Source organism: Rhipicephalus microplus, chromosome 10 (assembly GCF_043290135.1).
Source record: "Rhipicephalus microplus isolate Deutch F79 chromosome 10, USDA_Rmic, whole genome shotgun sequence".
NCBI lineage: Eukaryota > Metazoa > Arthropoda > Arachnida > Ixodida > Ixodidae > Rhipicephalus > Rhipicephalus microplus.
The window spans coordinates 25,646,007-25,664,867 of NC_134709.1; the positions used below are offsets into that span (position 1 = coordinate 25,646,007).

The window sequence follows — 18,861 nt, forward strand, 5'->3', positions numbered from 1 at the left end:
AACCGTAGCCTGAGCACCAAGTATGGCTATTAAAATAAATTTAACTTCGCTGGGAGCTCGTTGTCTTCTCTTCTTCTGTTGCCCACTTTTCTTTCTTTCCTTATATTACTCTTCTTCTTCTTCTTCTTCTTCTTATTATTATTATTGTTGTTGTTGTTGTTGTTGTTGTTGTTGTTGTTGTTGTTGTTGTTGTTGTTGTTGTTGTTGTTGTTGTTGTTAATAGTAGTAGTAGTAGCGCAGTTAAATTTATTTTAAGATAGGCATGGATGTATGATGGAAGTTTATTTATAGTCCTGAGATATAAAGCAAGCGATCCCTCCGCCGCGGTGGTCTAGTGGCTAAGGTACTCGTCTGCAGACCCGCAGGTCACGGGTTCGAATCCCGGCTGCGGCGGCTGCGTTTTCGATGGAGGCGAAAATGCTGTAAGGCCGTGTACTCAGGTTTGGGTGCACGTTAAAGAACCCCAAGTGGTCGAAATTTCCGGAGGCCTCCACTACGGCGTCTCTCATAATCATATGGTGGTTTTGGGACGTTAATCCCCACATATCATCATCATTACCATCATTATCATCATCATCATTTCTTTATTATTATCATTAGTAGTATTGGTAGTAGTAGAAGTGTTTGTAGAGCAGTTAGATTCGTTTTAATATAGGTATGGATGTATAAAACTTTGTTTACAGTCTTGAGATATGAAGCAAGCAATCACTACGGCCTAGAAAACGGTTATTTCGCGCTCGTGGGTCTCCCACGGGTATCACTGAATTTCGAGTGCCCCAGCTATCCTTGTTCCTGTCTGTACGCGGACGACAGCGTATGCGACCGCGCGCTCACCGCTCGCGATCTCGCCGGACAAACCCGCCCGCTAACGTTTTTCGCTCCTCGCAAGATTTCTCGCACCTCACGTGACATTTCGTGACAGGTGCTCGTCACCGGTGGCGCGTCCCGTTGTGGACCGGTCGATCGACCGTAGCGCGGGGCAGCAACATACCCCTTTCTTCTATATCACTGTTTTGTTTTTGTTTTTGTAGTTGTTCGCGCGCGTCGACTTGCCGCCAGCGCACCAGCTTGAAGGGGGGAGGGGGGGTACAGGTGAGCGGCGGGGGAGAGAGGGAGGATAAATCAGAAAGGGAAAGAAAGGGACCATGACGTCAGTGGTAATCATTCCGGCTACGGAGAGGCAACCAGCGGAGCCGGGGGAGGCGGCGGCTGCTTTGCGGCGAGAGAGCCAGCGACGCGGGGCAGTTGCTGGAACGGCGGCGTCGACGGCCCGACTCGTGCTCGACGGCCGCACTCTCACAAGCCAGTGCGTCGGCCCGAGCGGTGGTGGTGGCACAGCGAACAGGTTTGGCAATATGGCCGCCTAGGCTCGCGCTTCGTCGCCGTCGGCTCTGTGTGGAAGAAAAAGGAAACCGCAGATGCGAAGCAGGACCGTTTCGTAAAACTTCTTCGGCGATGGTGAAACCTTCGTGCCGTTTTCGCGTCGACGACGAGTGATTTCCCCGCGGGTCGTCCGTTTGGCGGTGTGTTCGGTGTCTGCGCCCCCCCACGGAAGGGGAGTGCGTGTTTGTGTGTGTGTGTGGCCGTGAGAGAATCTCGCCCCGTTGAGGGGAGTGTCCGGCGACCGCCGCCGCTTGTGGTCGGTGCACAGCGCGACGCCGGGGACCATGAATTCGTACGAGAATAACTGCCTGCGCTGCGGTCAGACCGTCTACCAGGTGGACAAGGTGGGACCCCTGAAGGACTTCACCTTCTACCACCAGGGCTGCTTCAAGTGCCTCGTGTGCGGCACCAAATTGACCCTGAAGACGTACTTCAACAACCAGCAGAGTCAGGAGGACAAGGAGGTCTACTGTCAGAACCACGTGCCCAAGACCGGACCGGGCCACCTGGACGGCATGTCGGTGGGCATCAAGGCGGCGCTGAGCGTGCCAAAGACCAACAACCTGGTCAACGACCAGATTCGCGGCTCCGGCAAGGGCACGTTCGACGCGGACGCGCTTGGCATCAAGTCGGCGCTCACCAGGAACCACCAGCAGCATCACGAGCAGGAGTACAAGCACGCCGTGAACAGGGCCGGTCGCTTCGACGCCAGCGCGCTGCACATTACGCACGCGCTGAACGCCACCAAGGTGCACCGGGGCAAGCTCGCCTACGAGCGCAACATGGACGAGTATCTGGTGAGTCTTCCAAGTCGTTTGCGGGCCTTCAAATCTCGTGGCGTGTCGCTCGTACGCAAAGCTTCCGTTCCGATTATCTAGGGACGTCACATTTCGTGACGGGACACAGCTGAGCGGAACTTCCGCCTCCTCGCTGGAGCTCGTTCTCCAGCGCTTTCACTGTTACGTGTTTGCCGTTGGACACAAGTTTTCGAACGTCATGGTTCGTCGTTGACAAGCGGATCGCCGAGTTGCGATCATGGGACTGTCATATTGTGACATGTATTGACACAGATGATGCGGAGGGCCTCCGCGCTGGCGTCGTCTTGCACTTTCGAATCGTCGTGTTTTCAATTAGACATGCTCTTCAATGTCATGTTCTCTCTCTTGTTTACCAGTGAAGTAAAACACGTGAATGAAAGACGGCGTCATTAGACAAATAACGTGGGAGGTGGTTCGCACTAACGTAACCAAATTTCTGGAGGAGTTTCTGGTTGTTATCTCGCGCTTCCTATTATGCGACTCTCATTGGAAATGTTTCTGAAACTCTGGATCTATCGCCGGCAGTGTTTGCTCGAAACTGATTGCTACGGGCTTCACACTGTGACGAAAAAACTCTGAGTGGACGATTGCAGCAAGGTTTTGGTTTTTGATATAAAGAACGTTACCAAATCGCAGGACAAACACACGGGGTGCCTTTCTTGCTCGTGCAATTTGTTGAGGCTGCCATGGGACAAGACTTTGGAACCTCATTGTTTGTTGTTGAAGTTGAAACGTGCAACAAGCGAGTTTATCGTCAAGGAACCTTGTGGTCCTTAGCGGCTCGCGAAACTTACTAAATCGCTCGATTAGGGACTCGTAGTGCGCGTGGCGTTCTTTTGCATTTTTACTTTGTCGTTGATGTCTTTGTTGCACTTCTTCGTTTCGTGACTTGCCGCTAATCGAGCTGTCCTTGCTTTTGGACTTCTGGTGTCAACGGCCAGATTTTCGATGCGACGACTATAGCCGCTACGAAGGTGCTTGCGCTGGAAAGAAAGCAGCGTTTTATGAGCAGGTTTTTTTTTTTGTTGTTGTTCAACGGGTCGCAAAGCGAACACTTGATATCGCGCTGACACCGTTCGCGGAGTACAAAGTGCAAAGACGCTTGCTGCGGGCTATATCGATCGAATCGAACCGGTTACGCTGCGCCAAGTTGCCCGCTGCCCATTATATACCGGGACACTCGACTGCAAATGCTCAGCTAAGCACTTCGCGCCGCAGTAAGGAAAACCGCGCTAGCTGGTGTAGTTGAAATGCAGAGAGCAAAAAAGAAAAAAAAAAACAAGCAAGGAAATCGTACAATCGTCTTTGATGAAACGTGGCACGTTCGAAAAGTTACTTGTACCGCAAAAGGGCGCAACATTCATACCTATAGTGTTAATGAGAACAGACAATGATTAGAAGGGAAGTGTAGGGGATGTCATTAGCAGTAATTGTAAATGCGAAGAAAGAGAAGTGGACGAAACGATCAAATGTCACAGGCAGGAATCAAACCCGCGACTTTAGAACAACGCGTCCAACGCTCTACCATTGTCTGTTAGTTCTTATTATTATTCCGTCTAACAAAGCGAACGAGCTTTTAGGTTTACACTTCTTCCCTACTAAACCCTACGGCGATAAATGTGACAACTGAGAGAAAGTCTAGCACACACTATAGACAGTCTAGCACACACTATAGATAGTCTAGCACACACATGATTTGCTATCATAGGTTAACGTTATGCAGCCGGTTAGCTTCAGTGTCCGGCCCTGTAGAACGGCGAGTGTGTTTTTCAACTATTATTCAATTACCCGTCAGAATTCGGCCTATCCGAAGAGCTTTAATGATTCACTATTTCGTATGAAAAAAAAAAGCCTAGTCTTGCCTGATATCCAAGTTGTCACTGCTAAGGTTCACCTGCGCATTTGGTATGTTTATGTCCACATTTTATATTTATTTATGTTCCCTCTCTTCTGGAACCTTCTAATATCATTCCCAATCTCCGTACTGAGCAGCATGCCAGCGATCATAAGTGCAGGCAAGTATCTGTTTTTGTAATAGTCTCTCTCACATAGGCTATACAGATGTGTGGCAGCTTGGGCTAGTCTATGGCATGACGATAGTTATAGCGCGAGAACAAAACGACGACTTCGTGTCCTTCTTGTCTCTGTGTCGTCGTTTTGTTCTCGCGCTATAGCTAGACAGATGGCACAGGCGTTATTCTATGCCTGTGTCCATGACCTTTGGCGCTGTTGCTGTGATTAAACACTACTTGCTGGTGACGTGACCCTCGTAGCCTTTTCAACGACTTTATCAACTGCAAGTTTCACTAGACCATGCCGCAACACCTGTTTGAGCATGCACGAAAAGCTGTGTAAGAACAAGTACCACATACCGCCACCATGCCTCCTCCTGAAATCGAATCCGGTCGTCAAATATTGTAATTTATATTTTTCCTTTTTTTGTTATACACCATAAATAGCACCCCGACGTTGACGCGGGGGCCCGTGAATAGGCTCCTTTGCTCTACTTTATCGACTTTATCGATTTTGACGCTCAGCTACCGGCAGATCGCGCTGATAACGCTGCCGGGGCGAAGCTCTGACTACTGAGTAAGCGCGCAGAGGAAGTTAATTGGAATGGAAGGCGGCAGATTATATTCGCCGATAAGCTCCTTTTTATCGGACAGTGACGTTTCATAGCATTTATCTTACGTTCTACGTGACCGACTTTCCGCGTGGTAGACATTATCCCACCAATGCGGAACCGATATGGTATATTTTAGATGCGTTTGTGAAGCCGACAGTTGCTGAGGCTTTTGGCAACGTTGTGCAGAGCGCATTCCTGTCCAGCGGTAATGCAATGTGCGCGACATTTCCCACTTTTGAGCAGCCTCTCTCTTGCGTTTAGTGGTACGAATCACACGGCGATAAAATTTGGGTAGTTTGTGTAGCATACATTGCAGAATTGAAATCTTGCTTTTTAAAAACTAACATCAGTGGACGAAGCTGAAATTGTGGGGGAAAGGGGGGGGGGGGTTCAAATTCACTTAGAAATTTTCAACTTTGCTTGCGTGCATATGAACGCATACACACAAACGCACGCACCAACATACATAAACATAGTTTAACCCCCCCCCCCCCCCCTCTCATTCCCCCGAAAAATAATTTTTAAAAACGGGTGTTTTGTCTCTCACGGCACAATTCGTGACGTCAGCAGTTTTTTTACGTGACGTCCGAATGAAATAAAGCCTCGACTGGTCAATATGTGAAATATATTTATTGCTAAATGTTTCGTGCTCGCGTTATGCACGACTGCCGTGCGAGATAAACGGAATTCGCTTCGTCTTCTGCGTTTGCGACTGCGCAAGCAGAGACAGCAGCAGCGTTTGGTCGAAACGCGCGAAATGCTAACTTGTTTAACGCTTAGTGTGGGCGTTCCACAAGTTTTATGAAAAAAAGTGAGTGGCGAGGAGGAGATAGCGCTTCTAGGACATGTTGTGAAGGCGATCACAATAGAAACCACAGTCTCGCCTTTAACTCGGGGTGGTTAAAAGCCATCGAGGCGTTATCCGTGAAACTGTAAACGCGTATTTTAAACGCATTCCTAATGCAATAGCCCTCTGGAATGCCTTACCGGACCCGCAGGTCGCGGGTTCAAATCCCGGCTGCGGCGGCTGCATTTCCGATGGAGGCGGAAATGTTGTAGGCCTGTGTGCTCAGATTTGGGTGCACGTTAAAGAATCCCAGGTGGTCAGAATTTCCGGAGCCCTCCACTACGGCGTCTCTCATAATCAAATGGTGGTTTTGGGACGTTAAACCCCACATATCAATCAATTATGCCTTACCGGATGACTCCGCTTCATGCGCCGACAGTGAAACGTTCCGCGCAAAACTGAACGAACATTTTTTTTCAAGCCTCTCTCCTGATAATCTCAACTACTTCGTGTTTATTGCCAATCGTTTTAGCATTGTACTTAGTTTTGCTTTGCAATTGTTTAACATATGTAAAGCATTGTGTATTCTTTTTTTATCTTGTTCTAGTTCATGTGATTTCTGATTCCTGTCTCCTGAGTAAACTTATTTGCTTTTATTCATTTATTTATTTATTTACTTATCCTGTTGAACATTGTACCCTATCTTGTTACTTGTCCCCCCCCCCCCCCCTTATGTAATGCCATCCCGGCTGCGGCGGCTGCATTTCCGATGGAGGCGGAAATGTTGTAGGCCCGTGTGCTCAGATTTGGGCGCACGTTAAAGAACCCCAGGTGGTCGAAATTTCCGGAGCCCTCCACTACGGCGTCTCTCATAATCATATGGTGGTTTTGGGACGTTAAACCCCACATATCAATCAATCAATCAATCATTATGTAATGCCTTCGGGCCTTTAAGGGCGAAATAAATGAAATATCTTACGTTCTGTCACGGCACTTCGTAAGTGGGCTTTGCCGCACTGCGGCTTTCATTCGTGCGAGTCTGTCGCGGGACGTTGTTGTTAGACTGCGTAGGCGTGCGCTCTCGGAGCTGTGACCTTGACCAGCGCGTGCACCACCGGTCCGGAAGTGGTTTACCGCGCGCGAACGTGGCAGGAGAGCCTGGTCACGTGGGTGACGGAAGGCCGTGCGGACCTTGTGTATGCGTGTTAGAGCGGGAAAGGGGGGAGGGGGACGTGGGAGACGAGGTTGTCGCCCAACCCGTTTTCACCTGACGCAACTCCTCGCGAGGTCCAACGAAAGCAGCACGCTAGCTTTTCTTTTCCAGCGGGCTCGATCATCGCAAGCGATCGAACGCGAATCTCATTGATATTTCGCTTTCGCCGCATATCTGACACGTTCTTGTCTGTCATTCCAGTCGATGCGGCTTTCACATGAAGTCGCGGACGCAAGTTTTTTTTTTTAAATGGACACAAAAGAGCAACGATGACTTGATTCATATTGACGAACTGCACTCTGAGAACTCTAATGTCTTGTGTCTTAATATAATGGGTTCCTAATTAGCCGAGCTAATTATAAACACGCACTTACGAATGCATAATTATAAGTTCATAATTTGTGGAGCTAATTATGAACTTGTGATAGGTTCAAGCTTTATTTTTAAGTGTGCACGTAGGACGTCGAAAATTTCAAAATGTTTTTTTTTTCGTATTTTCGTGACACTGGTTCGATAAAATTTTCTGAAACTTCGTATGCAAGGTCTGTGGCACCCACAGATGACAATGTACTTCATTTTTATCGTTTAGAAACTACGTAGGACTCAGTGGACACCTTCACAATCTATGACGTCATGGTGTTTGGTGCGGGAATATAGAGATGGCGTCTCTACCCGTATTTCTTTTCGCCAGTTTTCTTGCTTGACAAACATCGTGTCGCGGTAAGAGGTTTTTTTTTTTCATTGTGAATATGTGAAAAACCAATCCGAGAGAAATCATTTTGTTCTTTCGTGTCCCTTTACCGTCAATGTGCTTTGACATGGCGACTACGATGTCGCCGCCGCAATAAACTACGATTCGAACGTAAGTGACCTCTGCATGAATAACGGCAGAACGAGCGCTGTCGCGATAACGTTCATGTGACGTCACAAGCCGAATAGTAAAATGGAAAGGTGGTTTTTACTTCGTTGGGAACCTATTTACCCTCTCCATATCCCCCCCCCCTTTTTTTTTCCAACTCCATAGCTTATCTTATGAATAACCCACGTTCGGAATACTGTACTGACCAAAGTTAGCCCTATGACGCAGACGCGTCCGTTGATGTTTTTTTTCCTAATATATATCATTTTAGTTTTCTTCACGACGCTCACCCTCGGACGAATTTAACTGCCTGCAGGAGGCAGGGGCATCACCAGAACTTTTTTCTCGGACGATTGAGGAGGAGGGGGGGGGGGTAATTACCATTTTTTTAAAATTTGGATTGTTGTTAGGGGCGGCTTGACACCCCACTGTCCCAATGGCAGAAGGGTTCCACACAATGCCTTCCCAGAGCCGCATGAGTCTTCAATCCTTTTGTTTTTAAGACTTGTAACATTTTCTTAGTATTCTATTCTGTGTTAATAATGCAAGCCACAGTTCCTATGTACGTTTAAAGCGCGGTCCTAGTTTACACGTGTAAGTATTGAACATGGACAGCGGTCAGCGACCATTTTGCGTACATTTCAGACGAAGTTGATTCGAAAAATACACTTTAAAGGCAATTTCAGTCCTCTCTTATGTTTCTTCGCTCGTGTGTAAGTAATGATAAAAAAAAAAGCGCTGTAACAAAAGCTGGCTTCATTAGTAACAACAGGTCTGCACATGTCACCGGTACTTATTTGTTTTCTTTTGCTTTCGTTTCAGCCTTTACTCCCCCGAAATATTGTCCAAATATTGAGGGTGATAAGACTTGTCAAACTTTGATAAGTGACTAATTGCTTTGCGCTGGTCGTGACCTTTATAATCTATTCCGCATTCAGAATCGTCCCTGGATCCCTATCGTTTTATAGCGGGCAATGAGTTGCTCACTTAGCAACCAACCTTTATTGCGAAGGCTTCAATACCCCGATATCTTTGTTAATGATTTGTTGCAGAACTTTTGATTGTGAATGTTTGTTGTTTAGCAATTAGTCGTCATTCAATCGCGTTTCGATCTTGGTGGGCAGTAACCCGTTCCTTCTCGACAGATACATAAAGCTAGTTAGTCATGAAGCTAGTCATAAAGAAATGACGTTTCTTGGAATGTCACCACGTGCAAGATGAGGTGTGTTTCTACGCATGTATAAGATGGATGTCAAGGACATGAAATGAACAGTTGGAAGTTCAGCGCCCATCTTCCTGGCCATCGCTGTCGTCTTTCATTTTCATATGTGCCGCGCTAATACAAGTCAAGTTCATGGATAACCAAGTCGCCCGAGCCACAACACTTTTGAACAACAAAACACTGTTAATAGTTACTTTCAAACATATCCTCATCAATACATAAATACTAAATAACTTTTCACTCGCATAGCATTCATTCTTTTATAATCTTTTTCAACCGTACGTGCTCGGTAATAGGTTGATTTTGCAAGGAGAAATGGACATATATATATGTAATCATGTGTTCCAGTCACTACTGCCTGCATTTAACTTTAGAATTTTTGTTTCTAATTTTTTTTAATGTTCGGCCACAAGAGAGCATGCGGTGTTCGAATCGAAATTGGGAGCTCATATTTTTTTAGAACAATCGTCTCAAATTCGACTCTGGAAAGTTTTCGAACATCTCTTTGAACGTAGACATGTTAAATCGTATGTTTTCAGGAAGGTGGGGTCACCTCCTTAAAACAGCTGCGTATACATGTATGTATTGATTATTATGTGGGGATTAACGTCCCCGAAAACCCCTATATGATTATGAGAGATGCCGTAGTGGAAGAATCCGGAAATTTCGACTGTCTGGGGTTCTTTAACGTGCACCCAAATCTGAGCGCACGGGCCTACAGCATTTTGGTCTCCATCGGAAATGCAGCCGGGTATCTTAATCACTACACCATATATATATATATATATATATATATATATATATATATATATATATATATATATATATTCATAAAGGCGATGCTCACCCGCTCTGCATACCTAAAGCGCAGTCAGCCAAGCGTTCTTATTACTCCCATGCCGGTCGTCTGAAGAGAGCAGCAGAACACGGCGTGCACGCAGTTCTGGTTCACTGAGTCGGTGCAGAAATCATCCTCGGTTTCGTACCAAGCTGGCCACTCATGTGGTTTCGGACGGCCGCTTTTGCCGTTTGCAGTATAGTTCGTTCGATTCGGGAGAACACAGCGAAGAGCGTGCCTCGGTTATTGACTCCGCGTCGGCTCGATGCGTCGTTTCCATTACCGTGGATGGGCTCGTATATAATCAATGGCGTGCCCGGAGAACGGTGTTAGCGTACTTTCCCACTAGACCGATGACAGACAGGATGGCGGTATGCCGATTAACGATTATTGCAATCAATGCGATTATGATTTACCAAGGCCCCTTCCAGCCGAATCGCAATGGCGACAAATGTGCACTGGCCTGTGTGAGCCATGCGCGCGTTTTAACACTTACTCTCAGCTCCATATCGGATAAATGTCTTGCTCTGACGTCACTGAAACAGCCACGTCGTAGCACCAACATGGCGGCACGCGGACTTTCTGATGTCACGTTGTTGTTATCAATACAATCCCATGCCTGTTCCATCGTTATTCATGCATAGATGACCGAGCACGATCCAGAGCACCTGGTCTCTGCGCACGTCGCCTCTGAAAGGATTCCCCCCCCCGCCCCCTCACCGAAGCAAAACCCTTCACACGCTTATGCGCAGAACGCCAACAATTATTAACCTTGTGGACCGTCTCCGGAGTGTGGCCATAAAGCGTGTGACTTCACTTTGCGGGCACTGAAAAGGCAATTATTCAATCAATCAATCAATGTTTCTCTATTAGCATCAGAAATGTACATTGTAAGTATGCAGGAGGAAGTCCCAAGGAAGTAAACCGCTGGCGGGACCTCCTATGTTAATACGAAGAAAAAGCTAAAATATGAATAACGAAAGAGCAAGTCCATGCTCCCATACATCCTGTATTTGTCGTTCCATCTTTTATATAGCTACTATACACTATATCGACGCGCAGTTGGACTCGCTCGAGCGTTTCGCCGTGTACGGTCGTCATCGCTTCGTATTCGAAGTCGAAGAACCCTTGCCAGCCGAGTCGCACTGGTGTCATAAGTCGACTACAGTTTGTCGACTCCAGGCCGCGCGTGTTACATATCGGGTGTGATGACTAAGGTGTTTTTAATGATGTTTACGAAGAGCTGCGGGAGCATGTGCCGCGTGGGAAGGTCAAATTTGCGCAGCCGTGACTTCTAGAAGAGGTTACAATGAAGCACCGTAACACTCTTTTGACGTCGTTTCATTGTCACGTAATGTTACGCTTCGATGACGTGTGGACGCTATAGAACTAAAGGCCTTCTGCTCTGTCGGTTCGTAGTGGGAGGTTACGGGTTCGATTACCGGCCGCGACTACAGCAGGCGTTCACAGCAAACGGAGCATCTCTAATGAATTCAACTGTATACCTCTATAGCTCTTTGTCCGGCGCACTGGTTTTGAGAGTATACGCAGCGTTGGTGTCTGCCAGATCTCGCTGTATTGACCATATTTGGATTTGTATTGGTGCCTATGCATTGGGCTGTTAACCTTAGCGCCTAACGTATCTAACCACTAAATGGTTGGGCTGATGCACTACGACGTTGTGTGACCTTATCAGTTATTGTGACGATGTACAAAAGGTTGATACTAGCCGTGTAAGTGTAGCTGGTTGTTCTTGGCCTCCTTGGCTTATGATAGGTCTTTCCCTGCCGTAGACGAAATAGTCGAACTACCGCCTGTCACAGACAATGCAAGAATGTTTCTCCAGCGCCAGGCCCCGCCGCGGTGGTCTAAGGTACTCGGCTGCTAACCCGCTGGTCGCTGGGTTGATTCCCAGCTGCGGTGGCTGCCTGTCCGATGGAGGAAAAAACGCTGTAGGGCCTGTGTGCTCCAATTTTGGTGCACTTCTAAAGAACCCCCGCGTGGTGGAAATTTCCAAAGCCCTCTACTACGACGTCTCTCATGATCATATGGTAGTTTTGGGATGTTCAACCCACATGTAAGTAAATAAATAAATAGATAAATAAATAAACTCCAGCGCCAGAACTAACGCGCAAAGCCTCGCTGTGGCACTCCCAGTAAGAGCGCGAGAATTTCGTCGCTTCTACTCGGCTCGCGTGGACTGTCTCCGAGGTGGGCGTGGCTGATAAGCAACAGCGCGTGATAAGAAAAAAAAAAGCGTGGAGGGTTTTTTTTTTTCGCGGACACCCGACGTTTTACCCCGGGAGTTTTAGGAGTTTCGCTCTTAAAATACGGAAGAATTCGTTCAACAGCGCAAGGATCGAGGGGGGCTCCCATGTGTCTCGAATGAAATCGTCTGTACAGACGTTTCTAACAGAATGGAGAAGCAACGGCTATCCCTTTCCACTTGGTTGCTACGAAATAAAGAAGGCACAAAAATAAATATGTATATTTATTTTTACAGTCCTGCATAGGTGAGTCCACAACTTATTTGGGCAGACCGCGAACACATTGTCACGTTGCACTGCACTTTCTTTATCTGTTCGCTGTGGTTGTGTGTAGCGGATACGGTTGCTCTGCTGCAGGCCAGAAGGTCGCGGGTTCGGACCCAGCCGTATATAGATTGCATTTCAATGGCGGCGCAATGCATGTGCACGCTAAAGACTCGCTCGCTGGATTCCGTGCCGACCGGTTGTACCCTCGCGATCTCCGACGACAGCGCAGCTCTGGCCGACTGGGTTGGTCCTACGCCACCTCCTGTCGCCGACAAGAGCTCTCGCAAGTGGCGGTTGGTTAGTGGTTCGTAAGGAAAAAGAAGGCACCTAATTTCTGTTTGCCTACAGGCGACACAGTGCCTTCGCAAGTGGTGCCCCGTCCTCGGACTCCTGTGACTGTGTTCCGTCTTTCCTATCTCTCCTATGTCGTCGCTCGCTGTCCTAGCGCATCTCTCTCTCTCTCTCTCTACCTTTAATCCTATCCTTTTAATCCCACCTTACCCCCATCCCTTGTGAGCTACTGTTGAGGTGTCGTACGCTGATGCAGACAGTTACGGGGCTCACTTTTACCGACTCTGAGGACTACAGCATTCAACAAACGTTACTGAAAGCATCATAGGGTTGCCCTTTAGTTCGTTTTAACTTTACAATAGTTTGCCCTTTACTTTGTTACTTTTTAAGAACCTTTCCCTTCTTTTACCTGTCTTCTGGTGTAGTGTACCTTCTTTATAGCATTAATATACCCTGTGACTCCCAAAGATTACAAAGAACCACGTTTGCCTCCAAGCAAGACGAAGTTTTAATGGAGACTTGATGTCGCCAACATTGACAGGGCCAACTTTGGGATGACGGGACCTCTTCAAGACTATATGCTAGTCAAGACTGCCGAACTCTGTTAGCAGGTGTCCCTTCTTTTAACCAATTGTTATTCACTTCGTTTGCCTCTGTGTGTTGTCTGTACTGTGCAGTGTGAGTGGTCCTCATGTATCCTCATGTATTAACGAGCCAGAAAGCTGTTGTAAATCTATAAAATCTGGCCAAAGGCTGACAGGGTTTCCAATACTTGGCGCCTGCACGTGTCGACCCCGTTTAGGCTCCTTCCATATTGCGGAGAAAGTGGTCCGGAAGCAGGAACGTCGCTTCTGGCGCCCTTATGTATTTTTAAGGTCTCGACTCCTTTTAACCCGCTTCGTACACTAACCGAGCGTCGGCGACTCCGCTCGGGTCTGTCGGTCGGGCCAACGCGGAAAGCTGTGGGACCGTGAAATATGCAAATTGTCTCGTGTGCCCCCCCCCCCCTCGCAGTGACACAGCGTGGCTTCTCGTGCTTCAGCTGCTTGCGCGCTCGCCAGGTCTATTTATTGCTTTAGCGGCGTCCCGCACCAATGAACGACGTATGGTGTTTCTTTTCCGGGCTCGTTAGCGTCCATGACAATCAGCGATGGGACACCAACTCAAATGCTCTCTCTTTCTCTCTCACTCTCTCTCTCTCACACTCACACACACACACACCACACACACACACACGTGTGTGTGTGTGTGTGTGTGTGTGTGTGTGTGTGTGTGTGTGTGTGTGTGTGTGTGTGTTTATCCGCGCTCATCCGCGCGAAAGCGATGCCATTTGCATAGCATATAGTGGGAACCAAACATGCACCGCGTCGTGTTCCTTCTTGCATTCGTGCCTCAACTGCCAACTAACTGCTTGTGAGAAAGAAGTCATGCGTAAACAACTTTCGCGTATGCATATACATGCATACGCCGAAGTATCGTTAGCTTAATTTAACTTCAGTGAATACATGGTCGCCGTTATAACAGCGGATTGCCTCTACGTAAGACCACATCAGACGGGTTTAGTGCCGAAACCGGTAAAATGTTTGCGTTCGCAATCCCTTCTAATCTTTCGTGTCCGTTTTGGGTGTGGCTATCGATTACAAGAAAGAGGGGGGGGGGGATATACAATTGGACGAAATGAAGCGTGGACCCAACGGCTATAGGTTCCCGGCATTAAATCTCTCTATTAGGCAGCACTTGCATTATTTGTCCAACACTACTCGATATTAGCCATCAGTCATTCGAATCAAAGTAAAGTGAAAAGTTGGGCGAGTTGGTGCTGGTTCATGATGATAAGGGGCGCGAAAAAAACGACACACAACAGAGAAGAAGTACACGGGACGACGCGCTACTAGCAACTGGAATATTTTATTCAGGAAACACCATTTATACCGCAGTGACATCAAATTTAACCCAACGTGTCGACCAAAAAATTAAAAATACATGCTCAGCATGCCTACAAGTAACGTTGCAGATAGGCTATCTCCCCTTCCTGCAGACTGATAGAGGGGTGGCTGATGCAATCGGGCCCCTCCCTCTGGATAAAGAGGGCTTCTATAATCTCCCTCTCCGCTGAGCCCCCGTGCCTGTAGATTACAGTTGTCTGCTCAAATGCCGGCTTACAGTTACCCTGATCGCACCCTCTGCAATGCATCGCCAGATGCGTGAACGGCCTTCCTATTAAAGAGCTGCTGTGCTCTCGCAACCGCACGTTGAGGCATCTACCAGTTTGCCCTATGTATGCCTTGCCGCACGACAGTGGTATTCTATATACAACACCACGTGCGCAAGGAACGAACTGCCTTACGTGCTTAATGGCACATCCTCTTTTTTCACACTGCTTTGGCCTACCTGTCTTCTTACCAACCGCTGAGCAGATGCGGCCCACCTTGTTTTCTGCGGAGAACATGAGATCCACCCCATACCTCAAAGCCACTCTCTTAAGGCCGTGCGAAAGCCAGTGGATATACGGGATTTTTGACACTCTTTTTCTTCCCTGCGGGACATTCTTGTCTAAACCTGTCCCAGGCCGTTGCTTAATGGACTTTTTTATTTTTTCGCAAGCAGCAGCTAAGACACTATCAGGAAACGCCGCGTCTCTTAGTCTTTCCACCTGCGCGAAAAAACTTGTCTCCATAAGATGTGGGCATGATCTGTCCAACGCCTTTTTTAGGCACGTCATGGCAATGCCATTTTTTACTAGGCGAGAGTGCCCAGAGCTGTAATCAAGAAGCGGCTTCGCGGTCCTAGGGGAAAACATCCAACACACGTGTTTTTGTTGGAATGACAGCTGCAAATCCAGAAAACGCAGCTGTCCATTCTTCGGCACTTCGCACGTGAATGTCAAGCCCCGCCCCTTATTACCAAACACACTGAGCACTTCATCAACTCTGCTATCAAAGTTGGCTGAATTAATCAACAGCAAATAGTCGTCCACATATCTGTACACTTTTTGGACCAAACCATCAAGGCCAGTTACAAGATCGTTGTCAACTCTGGCTAAAAAAATGTTGCTCAGTACTGGAGCCACTTTGGATGCAATACAGATCCCTGATCTCTGCACAAAGTTCTTACCCTTCCAGCCGACGTACGTGTGTTTTATGTAAAAGAACAATAATTCTAAAAAACTTTGAACAGAGATGCCGCACTTGGTAATTGGTAAAAAGTAATTACGGTGTGTTTCTGAAACACAGTTCTCGTTCCCAGTGTACCCTGACGTCACAACACAGTACTAGCTTCTCGTCACGTGCTTGCGCAGGGCGTGACGTTGCCACGCCTCCTCTGTTCCGTGGCAACCATTGGTGAAGCACAAGCGGCCATTTTGTAATATTCTGGCACCTGACGTCATCACAAGTAGCCGTACTGGTTTTGTGAAGTCACCAAAATCAACACTCTAGCCTGGCTTGACGACAGTGTCGATGTCATCAGGTGCGCCGTGGGAAAATGACTTTAATGTGGATAGAAAATATTACCGTTCACTCGCATCAAGCTCGCTTTGAGCCGTCTCTATGAGATTTGTATAAGGACCTTTTTTATTTAGTAAACTCACCTTCAATAATTGCTCTCACTACTCGTTTAGCGTTCCATCGAACGAATGACCGTGTTTGTATCTGCATGCTTTCTAAAATATGCTTGTGTGCTTCTAATCATGTGCGCCAGTTTGGCAGGACAGAGAGTGCAAGATGACCGGACGATGTTCCGTCCGTATAGCCCGTCTAATGCGATTAACAACAAAGAGCCGCAACAATCGTTGCCCTCTCAAGTCAGCGATCCGGCCGTTTACCCTTGCCAGAGCCGCACTAATTCGACCTTGATCCGCCTTCACCGCAAGAATCGCTATAAGACCCCATTGTTCCGGACGTCCCGTATGTGCCACCGCGATAACTGACAGCAGTGCAGCTTGGTTGTTTTTCCAGTGATCGTTTAACACGGCACCGGATGCTGTTTTCTTCGGCGCGACCGTGAATGGACGGAACGGCTGCGTTCTTTTTGTTCGCGCCTGTCGGATGCGGTAACCGAGAAGGGGACATCCGATGCCCCGTCTGTGGGCGTACACCGCAGTGCGAGAGAGTGCTGCAAACACAGCGCTTCGTCCCGCACGAGGCGCAGCCGTTTTTGCTCTTCTGTGTCATATCTCTTGCCTGTAACGGCGATACGTTTTCGAGGGAGGCTTGTTACGTGTTATAGGAATTCAGTGGTGACAATGCATCGTACGCAAAAAACCCGGTGCCGGCCCGGTACAGAAATACGACCCTTAAAAATCGCGCGGAGCCGAAGGCACAGGGTTGTTTCTCATTCGTTTTATAATCTTTGAAAAACCGTTTTCCACTAATTGATGCTATCTCGAACGTGGGCTCGTCCATCACCATGCCGTTTCTTACGCGGCAATCTGTTATTTTATCGAGGTCGCGTGTCATTTAAAAAGGGCTCTGAAATACGTTCAGAAGTAGCCACGGGATGGATTAATTAAAGGAGCTTACTACCTCAGGAATTCACCTCCCCCCCTCAAAAAAAAAATGTTTTTAGAATCCGTTCAGTGCGAGCGGAGTTACAAAGATTTGTCGCACGCTGCAATCGCCTTCTCTCTTCTCCCGTCCCGACAAATGCGCTGGAAGCTAAACAGGCAGTGGTGTCACGAGGAAAGAAAATACGTCACGTGCGCCTCGTGACCTTGAGCGCTCTTTCTCTTTGGCCACGTGCTATACGTTATGACTCGTGTAAGCCCAGGAGCCTCGACTACCCATTGGCAGTGTTCTCTCGCCATGCTGAAGAAGTGTTGCACGGCCACATACGTGGCATATATATATATATATATATATATATATATATATATATATATATATATATATATATATATATATAAGGAAAAGAAGTGTATACATAAGGGCTCGTTTTTCCGTGTTTTTTTAACACAATATTAATGAGATATAACAGACAGTAATGCCAAGGAATGTACAGGGGAAGTTATTAGAACCAATGGAATGTAAATAAGAAGAAAAAAAGTGGATGAAAAAATAACCAGCCGTGAGCAGGATGTGTGTGTGTGTGTGTGCGTGTGTGTGTGTGTGTGTGTGTGTGTGTGTGTGTGTGTGTGTGGTTTTTACGTTCCTGGAGCGCTTGTACGTGGGTCGGAGATGGACGTTGCCACAGGGGTCCGACCAACGAGATCCACAGTCGCCGAGAAGGCGCGTCGTCAAACGAGGCTGAAAGCGCGTCAGATGGTCGTACGCTTTTACGAGGCGGCAGCGGCGACTGCTCGCAGTCGTACGGGTTCCGGTGCGCGTTGACGCGCGACCGGAGCATGCAGGACAAAATTTTCTCGGCGGCGATAAGTTCCTCTTGCCGCCACATATTCGGTGGAGCCGCACTTCCGCTGCTGTAAAGGAGAGAGTCCGCTTTCTTTCTTCTTTTTTCCTCCGTGCCGCGGGCGACAGGATGCCCTCAAAAAGAAAGTTCGTGCCGAGCTCCGCACACCTCCCGAAATTGCCAGGAAAACGAGATTAAACGTGTTTGCTTGCGAAGCGGCTCACGGAGACGAGGCACTAAAGGAATGAAAAGACGCTGCACTCGAAACTAGTTTGTTTCGCAGATAACGTGGTTAATATACAACATGATGGCGTACCAGTGACGTTCGAGTAGCAACAATTTCCGGTGATATTCTAAAAAGGGCATTTCGCAATCGCTTAGAACAGATGCTTGGGTGATGCAACATTTTTTTTTTCTCCTAGTATGGACTCGAACAAGCAGCTGTAACAGCAGTCACACACCACGAAAGACAAGACTGAACTATGACTGAGTGTGTGCGCGTGTGCTGCTTAATGTGCTCTCTTTATCTCTCTTTCGTCTCTCATCTCTATCTTTCTTCTGCCCCCTCCCCATCTCATGCGCAGGGTAGCAAACCGGCTGCCTATAGACTGGTTAACCTCCCTGCCGTTCTTTTCCTCCTATTTTCCCTCCTTTTTTCTTCTGGTGATACGGAAGGGCTCGATGACTTCCCTGATCAGCTGATCATTTTGATTGGAAAGTGTTTTAGTTTCAAAGATTAGCGGCGCCCAGCCACGTTCTAAGCAATCTCCAACTCGCCCAACTTTCAACGTTATACTGAGATTAGACAGCAGTAAAGGGTATTCATTCCTCCGTGGTAAAAAGGCACCGACTGTCTGGTTTACATTTCGATATGTGCAACTGTTCTCGTCAAAAGTAGTATCTTCAACCTTAAACGGTTAGCTTTAAAAAAACACTGTAAAAGT

At 47.6% G+C, this 18,861-nt stretch overlaps 1 protein-coding gene across 1 annotated transcript in view; it reads left to right on the top strand.

Moving 5' to 3' along the window:
• The first annotated feature begins 1,185 nt into the window (after window positions 1-1,185).
• The window catches only part of LOC119181406 (peptidase hillarin), a 121,407-nt gene continuing 103,731 nt past the window's right edge, over window positions 1,186-18,861 (top strand). Inside the window, exon 1 of the mRNA XM_037432636.2 lies at window positions 1,186-2,180. Coding sequence (XP_037288533.1) covers window positions 1,668-2,180 — 513 coding nt within the window. The 5' untranslated portion in view covers window positions 1,186-1,667. The remainder of the gene's footprint in view (window positions 2,181-18,861) is intronic.